General features: G+C 43.5%; 1 protein-coding gene across 2 annotated transcripts in view; it reads left to right on the top strand.

Moving 5' to 3' along the window:
- The window catches only part of TRIO (trio Rho guanine nucleotide exchange factor), a 387,461-nt gene that overhangs the window by 185,067 nt on the left and 187,029 nt on the right, over window positions 1-15,365 (top strand). For both annotated transcript variants that reach the window (XM_062211811.1, XM_062211812.1), the window contains exon 9: window positions 7,308-7,538. In XM_062211811.1, coding sequence (XP_062067795.1) covers window positions 7,308-7,538 — 231 coding nt within the window. The remainder of the gene's footprint in view (window positions 1-7,307; window positions 7,539-15,365) is intronic.

Below are 15,365 nucleotides of genomic sequence, written 5' to 3' on the forward strand. Positions count from 1 at the left end.
CTGTTGTTCTCACTGTTTGCCATTCAGTTACAAATGAAAATAAAAACAAATTTTTTTAAAAATGAATTGGGGAGCCAGCGCTGTGACGTAGTGGGTAAAGCTATTGCCTGTAGTGCTGGGTTCGAGTCCCAGCTGCTCTTCTTCTGACTCAGCTCTCTGCTGTGACCTGGGAAAGCAGTAGAAGATGGCCCAAGTCCTTGGACCCCTGCACCCACATGGGAGACCTGGAGGAAGCTCCTGGCTTCTGGCTTTGGATTGGCATAGCTCTGGCTGTTGTGGCCAATTGAGGAGTTAACCAGTGGATGGAAGACCTCTCTCTATTTACCTCTCCTTCTCTCTCTCTGTGTGTAACTCTGACTTTCAAATAAATAAATAAATCTTTTTAAAAAAATGAACTAGGCCATTGTTGTAGATGTTAAACAGTTAAGTTTCCTCATAAAGATTAAGGAGAAACATACATTTGATATGGTAAAATTTAAAGCTTATCTTTAGTTAATATTTTTCCTTTAGTTGGTACCTGCATTTTTTTCTCAACTTATCAAGATAATAAAGCATATTAATTCATGTATTTATAAAATCTGATTCTTTATAAGTTGTAATTTTGATTGCTGTTCAAGTCTCCCAGTCCTGTATTCCAGGAAAAATAAATACCAGGCTGAAAAATTAGCTGATTTTATTAATAAATTATGAAAAATAAATTTTATAATGAAGTTTCTTTTTAGCCCTTTGGGGGACAGAGTTTGCCTGGAAGCTAGAAAAATTGTATTCAACAATATTGAAATCAATGCATGTACCTGATTCTTAAGGTAAAGAAATCCAAAACTATATTACATACCATAAACTCGTGTTACTTGTTTTACTTTTTAAACTATGTGTTAATTTTTTGGATATTATAAACTTTATAATAATCTTCATTGATTTTCTTCTGATTATTTTTCACCTAAAAATCTTCATTTCTGTACAGTAGAACAACTTGTCTTTTTAGAATTATAGCATGTTGGGGCCTGCATGGTGGCGCACTAGGTTAACCCTCCGCCTGCAGCGCCGGCATCCCATATGGGCACCGGGTTCTAGTCCCGGTTGCTCCTCTTCTAGTCCAGCTCTCTGCTGTGGCCCGGGGAAGGCAGTGGAGGATGGCCCAAGTGCTTGGGTGCCTGCACCCACATGGGAGACCAGGAAGAAGCACCTGGCTCCTGGCTTCGGATCGGCGCAGCGCCGGCTGTGGTGGCCATTTGGGGAGTGAACCAACGGAAGGAAGACCTTTCTCTCTGTCTCTCTCACTGTCTGTAACTCTACCTGTCAAATAAATAAATAAAAAATCTTAAAAAAAATAGCATGTTTTACATAGTATTAGAGAAAGACATTTTGCTAAAACAATAAAATATGCATTGCATCCTTCATATTTACATATATATGTATGTATATATATATGTATACATACATACACATACTTTGCTTAACAGAAGCTTTCCTGAAATAAAGCAGAATCGTTTCAGAAAGCGGTGTATTGGTGAATGTGCTATAGGTCCCATGATACTTGGTTTTAGTGCATGCAAGAGCTATTTTCTTTTTTTAAATAATGATTTATTTATTTGAAAGAGTTACACAAACAGAAGGAGAGAGAGAGAGGAAAGAGAAAGATCTTCCATCTGCTAGTTCACTCCTCAGATGGCTGTAGTGTCCAGGAGCTTCTTCTAGGTTTCCCATGTGGGTAGCAGAGGCCCAGACCATTTTCAGCTGCTTTTTCCAGGCCAGTAGCAGGAAGCTGGGTTGGAAGTGGAGCAGCCAGCCAGAACACGAACTGGCAGTCATATAGGATGCCAACATTGCAAATAGTGACCTAACTCAATACACCATGGTGCCAGCCCCATCAGCTCTTTTTTTAACCAGGCTCTTTAGTGCTACTATCACTGCTGTTGTAGTCATCACCATAAATGACAGTGGCAGTACAGACATTAATCCCTGTGATAAAGTCTCTGAAGGTCAGCTTTGCTTTCTCTCTGTGTGTGTGTGTGTGTGTCTGTGTGTCTGTGTGTCTATCTATCTATATGCATATATAAATATGTAAATGTATGTGTATATATTTAAGATTTATTTTTTTATTTGAAAGTGTTAACAGAGAGAAGGAGGGAGAGAGAGTGAGAGTGAGTGAGAATGAGAGAGAGAGAGAGAGAGAGAGAGAGAGAGAGGGAGGGAGAGGTCTTCCATACACATGGCCGCAGGAGTTAGGAGCTTCATCTGGGGGCTGGTGCTGTAGTGTAGAAGGTTAAGCCTCCACCTGCAGCTCCAGTATCCCATATGGGCTCCTGGCTCCTGGCTTTAGCCTGGCCCAGCCCCAGCTATTGTGGCCATTTGGGGAGCGAACCAGCAGATGGAAGATATCTCTCTCTCTCTGTATCTGTGCTTTTCAAGTAAATAAATAAATCTTTAAAAAAGAAAAAAGAAAGAGCTTCATCTGGATCTCCCATGTGGGTAACAGGCCCAAGCACTTGGACCATCTTCTACTACTTAACCCATGCGAATAGCAAGGAGCTGGGTTGGAAGTGGAGCAGCTAGGACAGGAACTGGTGCCTATGTGGGTTGCCTGCATTGCAGATGGCAGCTTTACTCAGTATGCCACAGCACTAATGCCATGTCCCCTTACATTAAGATGGTGTTCATTCACTAACACAGCAAGTGCTCCCTACGACCCACTTTCCCCATGAGGGAGTATGTGAGTCTGAATCCAGTCAGGATATGTGTTCTTGAGATCTGTTAAGCAGATACTGAAGAAAAGAGGGGCTGGTGCTGTGGCAGAGCAGGTAAAGCTGCCTTCTGCAGTGCCTGCATCCCACATGGGCACTGGTTCTAGTCCCAGCTGCTCCACTTCCAATCCAGCTCCCTGCTGATGCTCCTAGGAAAGCAGCAGAAGACGGTCCAAGTCCTTGTGCCCCTGTACCCACATGGGAGACCCGAAAGAAGCTCCTGGCTTTGGATCATCCCAGCTCTGGTGTTGCAATCATTTGGGGTGGTGACCAGCAGGTGGAAGATTCTCTCTCTGTCTCTGCCTCTGCCTCTCTGTAACTCTGCCTTTCAAATAAAAAAATAAATCTTTAAAAAAAAAAGAGGGTCATTGAGATAATGCTTCTCAGTAGAATTTGAACAGTGTCACATGGAAGCCTTTTAAAAACTCGGTGAGGGCTGGGAACCCATTTTTTATTTTGCATTGATGGTTTAAGTTACAAAACAATGATAGACTGACTTTCTGCCCGTGTAAAAGAAGGCTTTATGGTAGCTCTCTTATTAAGAGGATCTCTGGATTCTTCTTTCTGTGTATGTTGCCTTTGTTAGCAGGCAGGTGCTGTTTTTCAAGTTGCCTCAATCTCATCAATGGTTGCTGAAGCTACAGCCATCTCATCCAAGTTCTTGACATCAGATAGGAGCAAGGGGAGGAGTGAACATATTTCCAACTTAGTATCCGGACAGCTTTCCTGGAATTTCCATTCAGCATTTTTTACCTGTGTACATTCGCACTCTCATGTAAGCAAGGCTGGAAAATGCAGCTTTGTAGCCTGGAGCTCTGCTGTCCCTGGCTTTAGGGGTCTAGTTGTCAAGGAGCTGTGAGTGGACTTTGTGGGGACAGCAGTAAGTTTCTGCCACCTCTTCTGATTTGTATCTTCCTGACAAATCTTGACTAAGTCTTATTGTCTGGTGTGCCTTGTGGGTATTATAAGCAGTAAAACTTTGTGGGGATGTTTATAAGTATTCTTCCTAGAGTCTGTACAATGTGAAATGTGTAACTCGGATCAGTAATTCTCAGTTCTAAGAGGTGCAGCACATTCTCCATTGTGCAATAGATTTTATGATCCTGAAACAGAATGTATAGGTAATTTAACCTACGTTCACGTATAATTTTTACATGAACATATAAGTCATGGACTGCAGCAATGTGATTTATGAAAAAATACATGTCAGTCCATAAAGTCCCAAGTACATCTACACCAGAAGATAAAGTAGGAGATACTCAAATGCTGGCCATATATGTAATACCCCTGTGAACATAGCAGTTATAGATGTACTGTAGGCCTGTGTTATATTGGCAACACAAATGCAGAGAATGGCATCATTATGGCAAATTTCCAAGGAAAACCAAGTTCTGACTTCCCATGATTGACATGGTCATTGCATTCCTGAAAAGAAAAAAAGAAAATCAGTGATGTAAAAAGTAGGCAAAAAACAAAAAAAGTTGTGTTTATATGTTAAATATAGCTTAGCACTGATGATTAGAGGATTCAAGATAGTTCTTCATTCTGTGGTAATATCCTGCTCATTTCAGAGTGCCAGGCCTCTTTTCATTTCATCACAATGAATCCCTTCCACAAATTGGTCATTGTGCCTCCCCACAAAAAAATCATTTTATTAACAGTCCCCACACAAAATCAGCGACTTTGGAGGCAAACGGGAGCCTGTGTTTTAGAGAACTATTTTTTTTTTTTAAAGATTTATTTATTTATTTGAAAGAGTTACACAGAGAAGGAGAGGCAGAGAGAGAGAGAGAGAGAGATCTTCCATCTGCTGGTTCACTCCCCAGATGGTTGCAGTAGCCGGAGCTGTGCCAATCCAAAGCCAGGAGCCAGGAGCTTCTTCTGTGTCTCCCACGCGGGTGCAGGGGCCCAAGGACTTGGGCCATCTTCTACTGCTTTCCCAGGCCATAGCAGAGAGCTGGATTGGAAGTGGAGCAGCTGGGTCTGGAACTGGCGCCCATATGGGATTCCTGTGCTTAAAGCCAGGGCGTTAACCCACTGCGCCACAGCGCCGGCCCCTAGAGAACTCTTGAGTTTCCCATCTTTGAGCATACTTTGTTTTAGCTGAACTCAGTGGTAACTTGATACTTTTTTATACTATTATATTTGATTTTGTCAGCTGACCTTGTTTCATCTTGAATTAGATGAGTTTTAAACTAAGAAGCCTTCAAAAGAGATAACCAAACCTTTCAATAAATTCTCAAAATCAGGTGTTGAAAAATAAACGTCATGTGGTGTGGCAGGTTAAGATACTGCTTGGGACACCTATACCCACATGAGAGTGCTGGTTCAAGGCCTGAACTTCCATTCCAGCTCCCTGCTAATGCACACCCTAAGGGGCAGCAGATGATGGCTCCAGTTCTTGGGCCCCTGACACACACATCCAGGAGACCAGAACTTCTTGGCTTTGACCTGGCCCTAGCCCTGCCTGTAGTAGGCATCTGGGGAGTGAACTGGAAAATGGAAGATCTCTCTGACTCTGTCTCTGTTTCTCTTTCTCTCTCTCTCTCTCTCTCTCTCTCTCTCTCTCTCTCTCTGTGTGTGTTCTGCTTTTCAATTAGATAAGAGTAAATAAACTTTTCTTTTTTAAAAAAGAACAATATGTTACATTCCAGCAAAATTACAGTCATAAGAAGATTAAAGGAAAAGTTGGCCAGTGCTGCGGCTCACTAGGCTAATCCTCCACCTGCGGCGCTGGCACCCCCGGGTTCTAGTCCTGGTTGGGGCGCTGGGTACTAGTGCTGGTTGCTCCTCTTCCAGTCCAGCTCTCTGCTGTGGCCCGGGAGGGCAGCGGAGGATGGCCCAAGTGTTTGGGTCCCTGTACCCGCATGGGAGACTGGGAGGAAGTACCCGGCTCCTGGCTTCAGATCGGCGCAGCGCTGGCTGTATTGACCATTAGGGGAGTGAACCAACAGAAGGTAGACCTTTCTCTCTGTCTCTCTCTCACTGTCTATAACTCTACCTGTCAAATAAAAAAAAATATAAAGGAAAAGTTAGCACATTCCAGAGGCCTCTCTTGCCACCATGGTTGGTTGTGGAGTCTCTCCCATCCAACCACTCCTTTCTCACTCCTCTGTATGCCAAGAGCATTCTCTGAGTTATATGAGTCTGGTAAGAAGACTCCTTTCTATGGCTGCCTTTCCTGGAAACCCAAGGAGGTCTCTAGATTTAGAAGTATCTGAGCAGTATGGCTCTGGCGAGGGGGACTGACGTAGGACACCCCCATCACCTAGCCTGGTCACTTGTCTCTGTGTAGTTTGATCATATGTTTCTACCACCTCTGGCACAAAATCTTAAGATTCATTTATAAATATGAAAAATATATAATGCTTCTCATTGTGTATTCCACTCTTACCTCTTTGGTCAGTGTGAATGCTTTCATTTAATTATATTTTTTTAGTTAACTGATAATATGATAGAATCAAAATGTCTTTTAAAATGATAGTATCTCAATTACATGTACTTTTTAAAGTCAGTGTATGAAATAAATTGGCATTTTAAATTTCCTTTTTTTTTAAAAGATGTATTTGTTTTACTTGAAAGTCACAGTTACACAGAGAGAGGAGAGGCAGAGAGAGAGAGGGGTTTTCCATCCACTGGTTCACTACTCAGATGGCCACAACAGCTGGAGCTGTGCCAATCTGAAGCCAGGAGCCAGGAGCTTCTTCCAGTTCTCCCACATGGGTGCAGGGTTCCAAGGACTTGGGCCATCTTCCACTGCTTTCCCAGGCTATACCAGAGAGCTAGATCAAAAGTGGAGCAGCCAGGTCTCGAACCAGTGTTCATATGGGATGCCGGCACTGCAGGCACCGCAGGCGGCAGCTTTAGCCACTATGCCACAGCGTTAGCCCCTTAAATTTCCTTCTAATATTGTGAAGTAAAATTGTGGCCCATTCAAATCAGAAAGTTCATATTCCTTGCCTAGATTTTTGATTTTTTTTTTCAAATGGAGGCTTTAAGATTCAGTGCTAAAATTGTGCTCATGTGTTATAGTCTAATATGACACCTCAAATGAGAATTATTAGTTTTAAAGTTTAATTTGTAGATATCCTAACATTGCTATTTATGTTAGCTAATTTATGTCATTTAAGACAAATGGACACATGCTTGTATTAGTTCTTTTTCCATTACCATAATGAAATAACTGAGGCTGGGTCATTTGTAAAGAAAGAGGTTTATTTAGCTCATGATTTTGGAGTTTCAAAGGCATAAGGCCAGCATCAACCTGGCTCTGGTGAAGGCTCATGGCAGGTGCCATGAGGTCAGGAGTGCCTGCAAGAGGGAAAGATGCCAGGTCAAGACAAGAAGTCGGAGCTCGACCAGTCCCATGAGATCTCTTAATGCTTTCCCTTCCAAGGCTGTGCCCTGCCCCCACTGATCTAATGATTGACCCATCTTCACAGTGCCAGGCTGAGGACCAAGCTTCTAGAACATGGACCTTTGGGGGACACTCTCAAACCATATTCACACTGTGGCAGCACAGCCAAGACAAAGCCATAAGTCTGTTTTTTTTTTTGTGGGCAGGTGAGTCAAGATGGGAAGTCACTCCTTGACAAGCTCCAGCGGCCCTTGACTCCTGGCAGCTCTGATTCCCTAACAGCCTCTGCCAACTACTCCAAGGCTGTGCACCACGTTCTGGATGTCATCCATGAGGTGCTGCATCACCAGCGGCAGCTCGAGAACATCTGGCAGCACCGCAAGGTCCGGCTCCACCAGAGGCTGCAGCTCTGCGTTTTCCAGCAGGATGTCCAGCAGGTGAGTTTTGTGTTGTGCCCTTCGTGTGAGGTGGCTGGAGGCAAATTCAAAGATCACGGTGAGTGCTTTGCCATTGAAATACTTGTGCAGTGAGTGAGCCTCAGACAAGAATGGAGCTCCCTTGCTGACTATGACTGAAACAAGGCTCTGAGAACGTGTGTTTGGGCTGCATAGCCATTAACTCCCGTGCAATGAACATTTGAGAAGATGGGGGGCACAGGGTACCTGAGTGCCTAGGATGATGGAGGAACCACGTGGGAGAGGCTGTGCATTTTGTTCTTACAGGTCATTCCCAGGTATATTTATTTGTGGGGAAGATGCTGGTGGTACTTCTACCAGTGTGTTAGAATTTCAGATTTTTGTGTTTTCTATTTGCTTCATGAGCTACTTATGCTTCTCTCTCTAGTTGTTGCACCATGCAGTCTGTGGTACATAGTAGGAACTTAATCATTAATCATTATTTCACTAATGAAAAGTAGACTTTAATGTCTGTTTCTTTCTTTTTAAGGGTTTTTATTGAAAGGCAGAGTTATAGAGAGATGGAGAGATAGAGACAGCTTCCATCCTCTGGTTCATTCCCCAAATGGCCACAGAAGTTAGGGTTGGACCAGGCCAAAGCCAGGAGCCTGGAACTCCATCCTGGTTTCCCACATGAGTACAGAGGCCCAAGACGTGGAGCATCCTCTGCTGCTTTCCCAGGTGCAGTGGCAGGGAGCTGATTCGGAAGTGGAGCATCTGAGATTTGAACCATCCCCCATATGGGATGCTGGTGTCTTAGGTGGTGGCTTAACTCATTGTGTCACAGCACAGACCCCAATGTTTGTTTATTTCTAAGCAGTTGACATCTCTTTTGCTGCCATTGTTGTTGACAGAAATAAGAGCAAATATGAACGAATTTTCCCATATTTTTCCTTATTTTACAATGGGGTTTTAAGGATAAAAGCTGTTGGGAGCATAGAAGGCATGACATAACCTTAGTAACAAATAAGGCAGTAGTCATTTTTTTGCCCAAAATAGAGGAAAAACAGGGGCCAGCATTATAGTGCCATGAGCTAAGCCCATATTGGAGTACCATTTCCAGTCCCAGCTACTCCACTTTTTATCGAGATCCCTGATAATGCACCTGGGAAGGCAGCAGAAGATAGCTCAAGTACTTGGGGCCCCTGGCACCTATGTGGAAAACCAGGATGGAATTCCAGGCTCTGGACTTCAACCTGGACCAGCCCTTGCTGTTGCAACCATTTGAGGAGTGAACTAATCGGTGGAAGATCTCTTTCCTGTCTCTTTGGCTCTCTGCTCCCCCTCCCACCCCACCCTTTCATTGCTCTTCTAGATAAAATAATAAATCTTAATAAAGAAAACAAAAAGAAAAGCAAAGGAATGTGCAGGGTGATGTTGCTGGAGATCTGAGATTCTGGACTCTGCAGGGAAGCCCCCGACACCTAGGAAGTTGGCCCGGAGCCACAGTGATGTGTCTGTTGCAGAACCCTCTCCGCTCCAGGCGTCGTTGAGCCTGTGCGTTGTTGAGGCATGTGGCTCTAAGATTTCCATCTCCCTGAGAGTTGTCTGGAGGTGAGGGGCTGGGATTTGGAGACTCAAACTGTTTCCTGATGAGTGCGAACTTCTGCATGTGTCATTGATCAAAGGTCTTCATTTAGTGTGACTCTGGTAAGTTCAGAATATTTTTAATGAATTTGTACCTTTTAATTTATGCTTTGACTTTGAGTTTATATTTTCAGACCTAGGAAGGTTACATATACAGAGTGCCTGAGGAAGGATCATTTTGGTAGGATTCTTTAGTCCAAGGGAGGGAGACAGAGCAGGGAGAGGGGAGGGTGGAGCCAATGCTGAGGAGTCCTGGAGAGGACAATTTTTAAGGTAGGAAGCTCAGATGCTTGTTCTTTTTTCATTGTCCCCAACTTTCACAGACCACTAGATGTTAATAGTTTACATGTAATTATTAACCTACCTCATGTCCCTTGGTTCCTTGAACCAAGATTCATTACACCTGTGGACTGATAACACTTTCTGAGGAATGACTCATTTCCTTACCTCAGGGAGCAGTGGCGTGGGCTACCCTTACCCCATTTCACGAGGCTCTTTGGGGGCATTTACAAAGAAGCCACTGGACTGTATAGGTGTGCAGGTTGGGGAGAGGCACGTGAAAAAGAAGTCCTTTGGGGATAAGCTGAGGAGTTCAGCCACCTGATTTGGCACTAAGTTCTTATTTTGCTTGCATTTGAAAACAGCAAACGTTATGTAGAAGGGTTGTTTTAATTATGAAACCAGTTCTTTAAGCCAGGTTTTTTTCCCCTCAAGAACAGGATATTGCATTGGCGGTCAGCAGGAGAAAGTGTTTCGCAATATACACACTATGGACATTCCATAGAAAATACTGTTCATTAAGGCTCGTGTTTTAGTTAATGATCTGGAATGATTTGAACTTTGCATGCAAACAAGGGACTATAGGTTGGCTTGATTTGTGAAGCAAGGAGCCAAGCTCAATGTGGTTAACCAAAGAAACACTCTGATGATAGGAAATCATAACTATACACGTGCTTCTGCAGTTCAAGAAATTAATAACACACAGGGAAATTTTTGCCATGTTAAGTGTAGAGTAGGAGAATTAAGATGAGAATAAATGAGGAAAAACATTACTTTTGAAGGGCATTACCAGCACAAGATAAAATTGTAAAAAAAAAATGGTCTAAATCCACCAGAACATAATGAGCAATTAGATAAACCATAAGTATTTTTCATTCGATTGTTTGGGATGATGAAAAAGAATCCTGTAAATATTGTTGAGAGAGAAGGGAGTGAGCAACTTGCTGAACAATAGGTGTGGGATGGTTACAGCTTTATGAAAACAACCCTCCAAAAGTGTGTGCTGTCTATTGAGCAATACTTGAAAGAACTTGTGCTGTTAACAGCACACCCCTGAAGAGCAGAGCGTGGGAGAGTGGCATAGGGGAGTTTGAGTTCTAAAAACATGTTTTATTTAAGGTTTTTTTTTTTCTTCATAAAGCATGATCATTTCGTAATTTCCGTATGGAAGGTATCTGGGATGTTAGTAGGGGTGTGGTGGCATGGTCTCGCTACTATTGCAGAGTGCTTACCACCTGTCTAAGGCAAGTCCTGGTGGTGTGTGGGGAGACCACTTAAGATGGCCCTGTGTTGGCTGCTGGCAAATACTGGCTTTAGCCACTATTAACTTAGAATACAAAGTCTGTGTCACATCTCCTGATGATCATATAATGTCTTTGCATTGCCTTAGGTTTGTTTCACCATTTTGTTGAGTTAATAAATGGGTGATTGCATCATGCTAAGTGGTTCTTTATACTAGTTTAGCATATACTTCAGTGTTCTGTAAGAAGAGGCTTTTTGCTATTTGTGTTCAAATGGGGTAACAGGGGTCTTCAAAGAGTTTATGAAAGATATGTATTGTGAAAGAATCTTTTCACAGATTTCACCTATTTTTCGCCCACCAAAATAAACTTACTGTTCAGTTCCATCTTGCCTGAACTTTTTGAAGCTCCCTCCTGGTGGTAGGAGGAGTCCAAAGCAGTATGCAGTTGGACTTGTTTTTCTTCCTTCTCTCCCAGGCCTCATCAGTTTGCCTGGGTCTTGGATTGTTGGGGGTCAGTTACTCCAGCAGTAAATCTGCTTTGCTGTAGCAGACTGGCTCCCCTGAGAAAAGTCCCTTGGGAAGGAAGACCTTCTTCTCAAAGGCCACCCATTTGCCCCAGCAGCCCTTGCGTGTGAATGGCACCCACGGAAGGATCTCTTGGGAGAAGTCCCTCTGGGAATGAACAAACAAATCTTAGTCTTCTCAGATTCTTCTTGTCCACACATCCTTCTTCATTTCAGAATATCCTAATTGAATGTGTGATGCTCTGAGAGTACTGAAGGAAATATGTTGAACAGTGTCAAGTTCCTTTTGAGGAATTCATAATCTAGTAACAGCATGTTTTTTAAGCAGATGGTTTAGTAGCTCAATAAAATAGAACATAACCATGCTCAGATGTAGCATGCATGTCTTTGGTTATTGTCAGGTGTAGTTTTGCTAAGGAATAAATTTGAATCATGCCTCTTAAGGTGCTGTCAGCCGTCAGGTGATCGGTGAAGCCAGCTGCCATATCCGTGTAACCTGCGTACCTTCTGTATAGCATAGCTGTTGCAGTGATTTTTGTAAATTGGGTGTTCCTCACTACTTTGTATTCTTTTCAAATGCCAAGGGACTTGTACTCAAGGAAAAATGAAAAGTCATACAACAGAGGTGCAAGTAATATTTTTCCTGCGGGGAGGGATGCTTCATGGAGCAGGTAGTCTGAGCTGCTCTTTGATGAATGAGTAGAAATGCAATAGGCTGAGGAATGGGGAATGGGAATTACAGTGAGAGCAGATGCAGGAGAGGTCATGGCACCATCCCAAGAGCAGCAGGTGCCCAGTGTGGATAGGGTGGAGGACCAGCCCCAGGAGATACTCTAGGCCTTCATGGTAAAGACTTGGGACCAGTTTCTGTAAGCTTTGGACATCATTGAAGGGACGCAGGCCAGCCTGCACTGAATGCCAGTGCACTGAGGCTGAGTGTGACTTGGGAGTGGTTGTGAGGGTCAAAGCAGGGACTTTCCATGTGGCATCAACTCATCTTGGTGCTTCATGGGAAGGGGGGGGGTGCTCTCTTTTCACTTCATGCTCACAGTCAGCCTGCTGAGGAGTTCATCTTTCCCCATGTCTCTACACTGAGTTCAGACCCTGCAGGGCCTCTGCATTTTGACCCATAGCTCTAGGCAGTAAGGGGTGGATCTCAGGATCCTACTTGCATTAGAAAGATAGCTCTGGTTGCAGTGAGATGAGTGCTTTGGGAGGAGCAAGCCCAGGGGCTAGGAAGAGATGGATTAGGTTCCTTTGTGGGCATCCAGGCAAGCACATATTTTGAAGAGCAGAAATTTAAGGACCACAGGGTCTGCCGTCTGTGTTTTACTCAGTAGCATTTCCTAAAGAGTCTGGAAGAGCAGAGGCTCAATATATGCTGAATGAATGAATGAATGAGTAGATAAAGGAAGTTAAAGAATTCCCCGATTTTGCCTAATTAAGTATTCTTTATGGTTAAAAGTTTGTTTATTCTGTATTGGGGAAGAGTTGGCCTTACATTAGAATCAAGTACCCTGGGACATCTTTCTGAAGGAATGGAAACCTAACTGATGTTGGGGAGCTAGGGGTGTCCCAGGACGGAAAGGTTAGTTTCAGTGCAGGGAGGTTTTGGAAGTATGGTGAGACCCTTAGTAAAGCTTTTGGTCGTTTAAATGCAAAACCAGGGTTTTTGTGCTAAGTTTCAGTTGTAGGAGGAAAGTCAGGAGATGCCTAAAAAGGAAGGAAAGCAGGGTTCTGTTCCATAGAGAAACTATTTGAGTTTGACCTTGGGTCCCAGGCTGCTGCCCTTCAAGACAGTGAAAGCCTATTCTCCAGGATGCTTGACTCACAAGTTCTAGGTTAGTACTGTAAACACTAGACTGAGTTTTTAAGAGAATTTTGGATTCCTGAGTTTCCTCTGCTCATTTTTGAGTGGGGGAATTTTTCTCATCCCACTCAACTGGATCATTAGGGAGCCCTAGCTAGTTAACTCCCTCTCCTGTTTACATTCCCACACTTGTGGTTTTGATTGTGCCTCCTGATAAGACTGCTGCAGGACTTGGAATTAGGGAACATAGGAGCCCTGGAGGGAGGGAGGAAGGGACTGACTTGGCTTGGGAGTGGGAGGGTGCTAGGATCAGAGGGCAGTTGGAAGTACCCCTAATTTCCATCCACACAGGAGAAGCTGCGCTGTGATTCAGTAACTTAGGGACCAGAACAGAAGGCTCAGGAAGTTCAACAGTGGTAAGATGAAGAGTGGGAAAAGCAATAAGTATCCCCACTGGCTCATAATGGATACAAACAAAAATGCAGAGTGTAACCTTGGACCAGGAAGATGAGAGCCCTTAGGACCAGAGCAAATGAGAGTGAACAGGGAGCTGAGGCTTAGCAAGCCTTTGAGGAGGCCAAGGGACAGGAGTGGGCAAAGCCAAGGAGTTTGGGGGCTTCCTTAGATTGAGCACCAGCTGCATGGCCAGGGTCGCCTAGAATGAAAATGCCTAGGAATTAGCTGGAAAGGAAATACTGCAAGCATGTTTGCATCCATGCATGTGTATATTGTTTATGAGCCCATATATGTGCATAAATATATAAATAAATATTTATGTAGCTCGATGACTAGATGTAAAGCTATACATACTAGTTTTAGTTTCCTAGATAATATTGAAACCATTTTTCTTGTCAGTATTTCCAAAATTAATAAGCTGTGTGGGTTCTTGCCACAAATTCAGAGAATTCTGAATACTGGCTCAAATAAACCAGACAACATGGTAAGTTTTAAGGATTTTATTCAGTCAGAGAAATGTATAGGAGAGTGAGAGCTATATCTGAGGGAGAAAGGGAAGTCTAGATCCATACCAAGCAGAGAGCAGGCCAGGAGCCTCAATAGTAAGCATTTGCTTATGAACAGCTACGAGCAGCTTAGCACGGGTAGTGAAGCGAAGGCAGAGAGAGATTTGGGGGCGCTCCTTGCATTTTGTATACTTTTCAAAGGGGAGTGGTTACATAGTCTAGTGGGCAGATGGGCATTCAGGGGAGATCAGGTAGGGGCACGAGACCACACAGGGGATGTGGTGGAGGGTGTGGTCTCCAGCTTACAAACCTAATAGGTTTTATTCTATCTCTCTGCCTATATCAACATCTGGACATTTGAAGAGTTTTTGGACAGCTTTGGGCTATTTTATGTTCACTTCCAAACTAAGAATGCAAAAAATGTCATTTTTAAAAGTTTGGAACATTACTGAAAAAAGCTAATTAGTGATGGGAGGGGGTTGGTTTAACTCAGGTTAATAAGAATATCCAAGATGAGACTCTGCAAATAATAACTTTCTGCCCCGCCCCCACCCCACATTAAGCCACTGTGTTTTTGTGAAGAGATTTCACATACATACGTATATAATTAAAAGTGGAGTAATAAACAGGAGAACTGATGAATTATATTTGTTTTAGAAGTAAAGTGTGTGGGGCCAGTGCTGTGGCATAGTGGGTAAAGCCACTGCCTGCAGTGCCGGCATCCTATAAGAATGCTGGTTCGAGTCCTGGCTGCTCCACTTTTGATCCAGCTGTCTGCTATGGCCTGGGAAAGCAGTGGAAGATGGTCCAAGTCTATGGGCCCCTGCACCTGTGTGGGAGACCTGGAGGAATCTCCTGGCTCCTAGCTTTGCATTGGTGCAGCTCTGGCCATTGTGGCCATCTGGGGAGTGAACCAGCAGATGGAAGACCTCTCTGTCTCTCTGCCTCTGCCTCTCTCTAAATCTGCCTTTCAAATAAATAAATAAATCTTAAAAAAAAAAAAAAAGTAGATGGGTAGATGATGTGAAGTTGGAAGGCCTGTCTTCCTCATTATGAACCCCTCTCTGTTTTCTTACACTCCCTTCCTGTCCAGGAAGTGTGCATAGAGGGAGTGCCTGGCCTTTCCCATTCCCTTAGTTGAGCAGAACCAGCTCTCATGTGCAGGGCATGGCAGGGGTCTGCATCATACCCTCGTTGTGCGTGACTTACCTCAGGTATTGTTTAAATGACTTGCCCCCAGTTGTGAGCATTGGGCTTGATATGCTATGGCATGTTTTAGAAACTATTCTTTCTATATTAAAAATCAGTGTGTATTTTAAGAGCACACTTAATTCTGTTTTTGAAATATAATGAATGAAGAAACACAGAGTTTGGGGCACTAGTGGGGAGAAAGAAAGGGTGATG

The sequence above is a fragment of the Lepus europaeus genome, chromosome 15, assembly GCF_033115175.1.
Source record: "Lepus europaeus isolate LE1 chromosome 15, mLepTim1.pri, whole genome shotgun sequence".
Lineage (NCBI taxonomy): Eukaryota > Metazoa > Chordata > Mammalia > Lagomorpha > Leporidae > Lepus > Lepus europaeus.